A 9,059-nucleotide genomic window follows, 5' to 3' on the forward strand; every position below is an offset into this window, starting at 1 on the left:
GCACATGTGTGTGTGCAAGGGTGTAGGAGCATGCAGGGGTGCACATGTGTGTGTGCAAGGGTGTAGGAGCATGCAGGGTGCACATGTGTGTGTGCAAGGGTGTAGGAGCACTCAAGGGGTGCACATGTGTGTGTGCAAGGGCGTAGGAGCACTCAAGGGGTGCACATGCCTGTGTGCAAGGGTGTAGGAGCATGCAGGGGTGCACATGTGTGTGTGCAAGGGTGTAGGAGCACTCGAGGGGTGCACACGTGTGTGCAAGGGCGTAGGAGCACTCAAGGGGTGCACATGCCTGTGTGCAAGGGTGTGGGAGCATGCAGGGGGTGCACACGCGTGTGCAAGGGTGTAGGAGCATGCAGGGTGCACATGTGTGTGTGCAAGGGTGTAGGAGCATGCAGGGTGCACATGTGTGTGTGCAAGGGTGTAGGAGCACGCAGGGGGTGCACATGCATGTGCAAGGACATGGGAGCATACAGGGTGCACATGTGTGTGCAAGGGTGTAGGAGCACTCGAGGGGTGCACATGTGTGTGTGCAAGGGTGTAGGAGCATGCAGGGGGTGCACACGTGTGTGTGCAAGGGTGTAGGAGCATGCAGGGGGTGCACACGTGTGTGCAAGGGTGTAGGAGCATGCAGGGGGTACACACGTGTGTGCAGGGGTGTAGGAGCATGCAGGGGATGCACACGTGTGTGCAGGGGTGTAGGAGCATGCAGGTGATGCACACGCGTGTGCAGGGGTGTAGGAGCATGCAGGGGGTGCACACGTGTGTGCAAGGGTGTAGGAGTATGCAGGGGGTGCACACGCGTGTGCAAGGACATGGGGGCAGGCAGGGGGGTGCACGTGTTGTGGTCTGCACACGTCATGGGGTGTGCACGTCTGTGTCCCATCCCTATTCCTGCCCTGTCCTCCTCTGCCTTCCATCTGTCTGCCTTGTCGCCTCCCTTGTCCCCTCTGTCCCACTCCTTGCCTTCCTTCCGTCCCACTCACCCTCCTCCTGCCGCACTCCTTGTCCCCCTCTTGTCCCTCCTGTCACCACCTTGTCACCCCCTGTCACCTGTCCTATTCCCATCCCTGACTTGTCCTTCTCTCTCCTCCATCTCCTTGTCCCATTCTGTCCCGTCCTGTCCTCTCCTCCTCCGCTCCCCTGCTGTCCCGTCTCGTCCTCCTCCAACTCCTCCTGCCCCACTCCAATCCCTGCTGTTCTCCTGCTGTCCCCTCCTGTCCCTCTTGTCGTCCCTCCCCACCACGTTATGCCACGTTGGTGCCAATGTCACAGCGGTGCCAGGCTGCCCCGTACCCTGCACTCAAGCCGCAGACAGGAGTACCCCCCCAGCACCCATGGGTGCCAGCATGCACCTGCGGGTGCCTTAGATGTGGTGGGGGCCGGCAGCTGCGTTGGCGCAGGTGGCACCGACGGGCACAGGGATGGGGACACGCAGGTGGCACCACAGAACCTCCCTACCAGCAGCAACCCACTCGGCTTGGTGGGTTCCATTGGGTGCTGGTGGGGCTGATGAGTTCAGCTGGGTGCTAGTGCAGCTGGTGGAACCAGTTGGGTGCTGGTGTGTCCAGTTGGCTGCTGGTGGGACTGGCCGAGTGCTGGTGGGGCTGATGGGTGCTGGTGGGTGCTGGTAGGGCTGATGGGTCCCACTGGGTGCTGGTTGGACTGACAACTCCATTTGGGTGCTGGTGAATGTTGGTAGGGCTGAGCCATCCAGCTGGGTGCTGCTGGGTCTGGTAGGTACCAATGGGTGCTTGTGGTGCTGGTGGGTGCCACTGGGGCTAATGGCTGCTAGTGGGTGCTGCTGGTAGGGATGATGATGGGTGCAGGGGGGGCTGACAGGTCTCATTGGGTGCTGTTGGGTCGGGCAGGTCCTGTTGGGTCCTATTGGGTTCTGGTGGATCTGATGGGTGCTGTTGGGTCTGGCGTGTCTCGTTGACTCCTGTTGGGTGCTGGAAGGTCTGATGGGTCCTACTTGGCCTGTGGGGTTCTGCTGGGTCTGACAGATCCTGCTGGGTGCTGCTGGGTGCTGCCAGGTCCTGGTGGGTCCTGGCGGGTCCTGGCAGGTCTCGTTGGGTGCTGTTGGGTCGGGCAGGTCCCGTCGGGTCCTAGTGGATGCTGCTGGATCTGCCAGGTCCCGTTGGGTGCTCACTCTGCAGGCTGGGCACGCAGGGCCCCGGGGGGCAGGTGGGTACCGTGGGAGCGCAGGGGATGTAGGTGGCACCGGGGAGACCTCATCGACCTCTCGCCGCCGGTTCCCGGCAGGAGCAGCACAGAAAGCGCTTCCCGGCAGCCGCCGGCACCGTTGACTAATGCGGGCTCCGGGGCGCGGAGCTGACGCACCGAGCTCCGTTCGCGGGGGCCCCACTCCCACCGTGGGGGGGTCCTCGGTGCCCGGTGCCGGTGCCGGATGTGCGGGCTGCGGCTGGGGGCCGCAAGTGGGGCGGGTGGAAAACGCTGACAAAGCGGATTCGGCCTGGGGAGGAAAAGGAGGTGCGGGAGTGGACACGCTCGGGGAGGCAGGGGGTGGACACGTGTGGGACCGGACACGTGTGGGGGGAGCTGGACACGTGGAGGGGTGAGGACGTGCGAGGAGGAGTGGACACGCGTGTGCAGAGTGGGGCTGGGGGCTGGGAGTGGGCGCAGAGTGGGCATGTGTGGAGGTGGTCCTGTGTGGGAGTGGACATGGAGTGGGCATGGAGTGGAGACGTGGGAGTGGGAGTGGGCATGTGTGGGTGTGGGAGCAGACATGGAGTGGGTACAGAGTGGGCATGGAGTGGACACGTGAGTGGATGTGTGGGCACATGTGGGCATGGAGTGGACATGTGTGCCCCCACATGCCTGTGCCCATGTATAAGTGTGCACACAGGGGGTGAGGGATGTTGGCATGGGAGGGGGCTCCCAGGGCTTCAGGGTACTGTGCATGTGCCAAGTCATGCCAGGCCATGCCACACTGTGTTGGGAACTTTCTGGGCTGTGGTGATGCCAGGTTGAGCCATGGCAGTGCCACGTTGGGACCATGCTGGGAACATGCTAGGCTGTGCCAGTGCCATGCTGGGGCCATGGCAGGGCCATGCTGGAGCTGTGCTGGACCATGCCAATGTTGTGTTGAGGGCACACTGGGGCTGCTCCGAGATGTAGCAGTGCCATGCTGGGTTTGTGTTGGGCTGTGCTGGAGCCGTATCAGTGCCACACCAAGGCTGTGCTGGTGCCATACTGGGCTGTGCCAGTGCCATGCCACACCAGCACCATGCCACTACTGTGCCACTGCAATGCCAGGGATGTGCCAGGCTGCATCGGGGCTGTACCAATGCCATGTTGGGCTGTACTGGTGCCACACTGGGCTGTGCTGGGGCCATGCCAGTGCCATTGCAGTGCCAGAGCCGTGCCAGTGCCATGCTGGGCTGGGCTGTGCCAGTGCCATTGCAGTGCCAGAGCCATGCCAGTGCCATGCTGGCCTGGGCTGTGCCAATGCCATTACAGTGCCAGAGCCATGCCAGTGCCATGCTGGGCTGTACTGGTGCCACGCTGGGCTGTGCTGGGCTGTGCCAGTGCCTTCCTGCGAGGTGTGGCTGTGTCCCAGTTGTGGCTTCGCCGCTGTGGTTTGGGCAGGTCCCTGCCACTGAGGGGGACCGGGGGGCACCCAATGGGTGCTTTGGGGGCACCGGGGCCAGCTGGGGCCACCAGAGCCTGTAGGGGACCGGGGTGGGGGGCACGGGTGCTACCAGAGCCGGTTGGTGACACTTGGGACCTCAGGGGACATCGGTGCTCGTGGGGGACAGGGTGACAGATGTGACCCTGGGCAGGACACGGAGGGTCTTGGGGAGGCTGGGAGGGGTCGACAAAGCGACACAGGGAGGTCACCTAGAGGGGGATGTGACCCTGCAGGGGCCACCGCCAGCCCCTGGTGGCCACCTGAGCTCGGGCGGTGACATCAGAACCCGTGAGGGACACTTGGTCCCCACAGGGGTGTGAGGGGACCTGCTGGGGACACCTGAGCGTGGGTGACCCCAGAGGGGACTTGGGGGACATGGAGGGGACACACCTGAGCCCCCCAGGTGCTGGCTAAGGCCAGAAGGGACACTTGAGCCCACAGGGAGGGACCCCTGAGCTGGGGGGCACAGACGAGGACATGAGTGGCGTTGCCACATGAGCCTCGGGGGGGGGAAGGGGGGGGGCCGCGTGTGTGATGTCCCCCGGGTGGGCACCCAACATCTCTTGTGTCCCCCCCAGCACACATCGAGGTGATCCCCTGCAAGATCTGCGGGGACAAATCCTCGGGGGTGCACTATGGAGTCATCACCTGCGAGGGCTGCAAGGTGCGGGGGGCACTGGCGCCGCACGGGGGGGGGGGGGAGCAGGGAGTTCCGGGCAGGGACAGAGGTGCAAGGGGGCGGAGGGGAGGCGGGGGGGGGGGTGGGAGTGCTGAAGGGGCGGTAAGAGGGTGCCAGGGGGTGTCAGAGGGGTCCCAGGGGGTGTCAGAGAGGTCCCAGAGGGTGCTGGGGGCGTATCAGGGTGGGTACTGGGGGGGGACCCAAGTGCTACCAGGGGGTGCTGGGGGGGTCCCAGGGGTTGTCAGGGGGTGCTGAGGGTTGTCAGGGAGGTGTCAGAGGGGTCCCAGGGGCTATCGGGTGGAGGCGGGGGCTGGGCTGCCTCCGTTAATGCACCCCCCCGTGCCGGGCAGGGCTTTTTCCGCCGCAGCGAGCGGAGCCGCCTGAGCTTCGCCTGCAGCCGCGGCCAGAACTGCGCCATCGACCGCAGCTCCCGCACGCGCTGCCCGCACTGCCGCCTGCAGAAGTGCCTGCGCCTGGGCATGTCCCGCAGCGGTGGGTCCCAGCGCCGCCTGCCGCCGCCTGCGCCCCCGGACTCCTGCCCGCGCCCCACACCTGGGTGCATTCCCCCCCTAAACTGGGTGCATCTGTGTGTCCCCCTCCCCGCCCCCCCGATCTGAGTGCACCCCAGAGCTCGGTGCAGCCCGCACCTGCGTGCCCCTTCCTCACCTCTTCACCGGGTGCACCTCCCCATAACTGGGTGCCCTCACCCCATGATCCAGGTGCCCTCCTCACCCCAGCCTGGCCTGGGTGCTGCCTTGAACCCACGCCCGCCCCCCACCCCCGGTGCCCCCTCTGGTGCCCCGCTGGGCACTGTGTGCACCTCGATGTCCCCAGGAGGAAGCAGGGGGCCCGAGAGTACGCCCAGAGGAAGCGGGAGGGTGGCAGTGCCACGCGTGAGGCCCCGAAGCCACCAGGACGCCACTATCTAGGTCACGGCCAGCAGGGCCCACGGCATGCACACGCCTGACACACGTGGCACCAGCGTCACGCGTGGCCACCGCAGGCATGGCTGGCACCCAGTGCCACAGTGCCCCTCAGTGCCACAGGGTCCCGCAGCGTCCCTCAGCATCCTGCAGTGTCCCTCAGTGCCCCTCAGTGTCACAGAGTCCCGCAGTGTCCCGCAGTGCCCCTCAGTGTCCCTCAGTATCACAGAGTCCTGCAGTGTCCCTCAGTGCCCCTCAGTGTCCCTCAGTATCACAGAGTCCTGCAGTGTCCCTCAGTGTCCCGCAGTGCCCCTCAGTGTCACAGAGTCCCGCAGTGTCCCGCAGTGCCCCTCAGTGTCCCTCAGTATCACAGAGTCCTGCAGTGTCCCTCAGTGTCCCGCAGTGCCCCTCAGTGTCCCGCAGCGTCTCGCAGTGTCCCGCAGCGTCCCGCAGTGCCCCTCAGTGTCCCGCAGTGCCCCTCAGTGTCCCGCAGCGTCTCGCAGTGTCCCGCAGCGTCCCGCAGTGTCCTCTCGTGTCCCCGCAGCCGTCAAGTTCGGTCGCATGTCCAAGTCGCAGCGGGACCGCCTGCAGCTGGAGGTGCAGCAGCAGCTGGAGCAGCGCCAGCAGGCGGCCGAGGGCACGCAGCTTACCCCTGGGGGGCTGCCAGGCTGCCACCCGCACCCCCTCAGCCCCCCCGGCACCCAGCGGTGTCCTGGCACCCGGCACGGCGGCACCGGGGCCAGGGTTGGTCCCACGGTGGAGATGGAGCTGGGGCGGCTGGAGGGGACCAAGAGGGACACAAATGGGGACAGGGACAGGAGAGACTGCACCCCCCAGCCTGGTGCCAGCGTCCTTCTGGAGCCACCCACAGCCTGTGGTGTGGAGATTGGTGAGTCCTGGGGGCTCAGGGGTGCTGGGACCTGACCCCAGCATCCCTGGGTGCTCAGTGGTACTGGGCCTGACCCTATCACCCATGGGTGCCCAATCATGGGTGGACTTTCTTCTACCACCCATGGGTGCCTAATGATGGTTGGACCCTCCTGTATGACCTATGGGTGCTCAGTGGTGCTAGGACCCTCCTCTACCACCCTTGGGTGCTCAAGACTTGCAGCTGGCTCTGTTCCCACTGGGCACTGGGTGCTGGTGGGACCTTGCCCTTCCCTGTCCCCCAGCCCCTGTGTCCCCTCCCCCCCCCTTCGATGTCCCCACAGAGAGCCTGACCCAGAACGTCCTCAAGTCCTACTTGGAGACCTGTGCCCTGCGCACCGAGGAGCTGCAGCGGCGCCGCTGGGACACCTTCTCCAGCCAGGAGGTCTGTGCCTACCAGCGCCAGGTGAGGCCAGCAGCGGGTGGGTGACAGCCCGAGGCCAGCTGAGGGCTGCGGCGGAGCTGTGGCGTGGCGGTGGCACTGAGGTGCCCGCTGGTGCCGCAGTCCATGGCGCAGATGTGGCAGCGCTGTGCCGGGCGCCTGACCGAGGCCATCCAGCGCGTGGTGGAGTTCGCCAAGCGCCTGCAGGGCTTCATGGACCTCTGCCAGCACGACCAGATCGTGCTCCTCAAGGCCGGTATGGGCACCCCCTGCCTGCCCCTCTGGCCCCAGCCTAGGGCCACCTTACCACCCTCTTCCCAGTCCCAGGGCTGCCATGTCCTTTTGTCCCCACCCCAAGGCCATCCCAGCCCCAGGATCACTTTGTCCCCTTGTCCCCTGCCCCAGGGCCACCCTTTCTCCTCGTCCCTACCTCCCTGGTCCCTGTGTCCCCAGGCACTGGGGTGCTCTGGTCTCATCAGAGAGGTGGCAGTGCCCAAGGCCGCCCTGACCATACTGGGGAGGTGGCACTGCCATGCGCCTACTGGGAAAGTGACAGTCCCCCAAGGACCACCTCAGGCCCACTGGGGAGGTGACACTCCCATGGGGTCCCACCAGAGAGGTGCCAATGCCCAAATGCCACAACAACCCCACCAGGGAGGTGGCAATCTCTTGTATCCCACTGGGACAGTGACAGTGCCCAAGGATCACCCAGGGTGGTGCCATTCCCTCGGGTCCTGCTGCGGTGCCAGTCCCAGACCTGGTGACATTGTTTGCGTGGGCACAGTGCCCATGCTGAGCGGCGCCAGGATGGTGCCGAATGTGTCCCCAGCGAGTGTGACAGCAGGGGGTGGTGGCAGGTGCCATGGAGGTGGTGCTGGTGGGCATGTGCCGAGCCTTCAACGCCGAGAACCGGACGGTCTTCTTCGAGGGCAAGTACGGCGGCGCTGAGCTGTTCCGGGCACTGGGTAGGGCTGGGGGCACTGCGGGGGGGCGCAGGGAGGGCACACGGCGGGGGGCAGCAGGTGACAAAAAGCTCCTCCCAGGCTGCCACGATCTGATCAGCTCCATCTTCGACTTCGCCCAGAGCCTCTGCGCCCTGCACTGCTCCGACAGCGAAGTGGCCTTCCTCTGCGCCCTCGTCCTCCTCAACGCCAGTGAGGGGACACCCTGCCTGTGCCCAGTGCCCGCACCCTGCCTGTCCCCAGTGCCTGCACCCTGCCTGTGCCCAGTGTCCCCACCCTGCCTGTGCCCAGTGCCTGCACCCTGCCTGTGCCCAGTGTCCCCACCCTGCCTGTGCCCAGTGTCCCCACCCTGCCTGTCCCCAGTGCCTGCACCCTGCCTGTGCCCAGCGTCCCCACCCTGCCTGTGCCCAGTGCCTGCACCCTGCCTGTGCCCAGTGTCCCCACCCTGCCTGTGCCCCGTGTCTCCACGCTGCCTGTGCCCAGTGCCCGCACCCTGCCTGTGCCCAGTGCCCGCACCCTGCCTGTGCCCAGTGTCCCCACCCTGCCTGTGCCCAGTGTCCCCACTCTGTCCCCAGTGTCCCTGCCCCCAGGCTGGTCTGCCCCTGTCCCTGCCTGCCCCCGGGCGGGTCCCTGTGCCCACAGCCGCTCGCTGTCCGCAGGCCGCCCGTGGCTGCAGGAGCAGGCGAAGGTCGCAGCGCTGCAGGGACACCTGGAGGTGGCCTTCAGGCTGCTGCTGCGCCGGACGCAGCGGGAGGGGCTGCTGGCTAGGGTGAGCTTGGGGACACCATAGCGGGAGGGGGCAGTTCCAGGTGTGCCACCCTCTATGCCAGGAGTGTGACCACCGTGTCCCTGTCACAGCTGGCAGTCTGCATCCAGCCCCTGCCCTGCTTTGCCCCGGTGGGTGAGGGGCAGAGGCTGGACCGGGGGGATCCCTGATCCCCAGATCCCATTTCCCACCATCTGCTGCCAGCTGTGTGGTGATTTCAGGTCACAGAGCGCAGGAATTGATCATCGCGGGGGGGGGGGAGTTGCCTTTCAGGCCCCCAGGCCCTGCCCAGCTGGGGCTAACCCTGTTCCTGTGCCCCTTGGCACAGCTGCCCCCGGCAGGGCGGCTCCGGGCACTCTGCTCCCAGCACCTGGAGCAGCTCCAGGCCTTCCACCGCCTGCACCCGGGGCTGCTGCCAGCTGCCTTCCCCCCGCTCTACCGAGAGCTCTTCACCGACACCGAGCCCCCTGCCGGCGCCCGCTGAGCCCCCAGCGCCCGCCCGCGGCTGGCACCGTCCGTGGAGGAGCCAACGCCCAGGGGTGCTGCAGCACCTGGAGATGCTTCAGCAGCCGTGAAGGAGCCAACGCCTGGGGACACTCCAGCACCCAAAGGATCGTCCACGGAGGAGCCAGCACCTGGAGAGACTCCATCACCCAGGGGGGCTCCAGCACCCAGAGAGACTCCATCACCCATGGAGGAGACAGCACCCAGGGGGGCTCCAGCACCCAGGGAGGCTCCATCACCCACGGAGGATCTGACACCCAGAGG

At 66.2% G+C, this 9,059-nt stretch overlaps 1 protein-coding gene across 1 annotated transcript; it reads left to right on the plus strand.

The window, feature by feature from the left end:
- The first annotated feature begins 2,768 nt into the window (after positions 1-2,768).
- On the plus strand, positions 2,769-8,851 carry RORC (RAR related orphan receptor C). The gene is made up of 10 exons (XM_064175928.1): positions 2,769-2,781; positions 4,231-4,316; positions 4,682-4,823; positions 5,799-6,143; positions 6,466-6,587; positions 6,687-6,819; positions 7,421-7,528; positions 7,607-7,717; positions 8,185-8,294; positions 8,620-8,851. The coding sequence occupies exons 1-10, from the start codon at positions 2,769-2,771 to the stop codon at positions 8,773-8,775; spliced, it is 1,326 nt and encodes a 441-aa protein (XP_064031998.1). The 3' UTR covers positions 8,776-8,851.
- Positions 8,852-9,059: the final 208 nt, after the last annotated feature.

Source organism: Pogoniulus pusillus, chromosome 43 (assembly GCF_015220805.1).
Source record: "Pogoniulus pusillus isolate bPogPus1 chromosome 43, bPogPus1.pri, whole genome shotgun sequence".
NCBI classification, from domain to species: Eukaryota; Metazoa; Chordata; class Aves; order Piciformes; family Lybiidae; genus Pogoniulus; species Pogoniulus pusillus.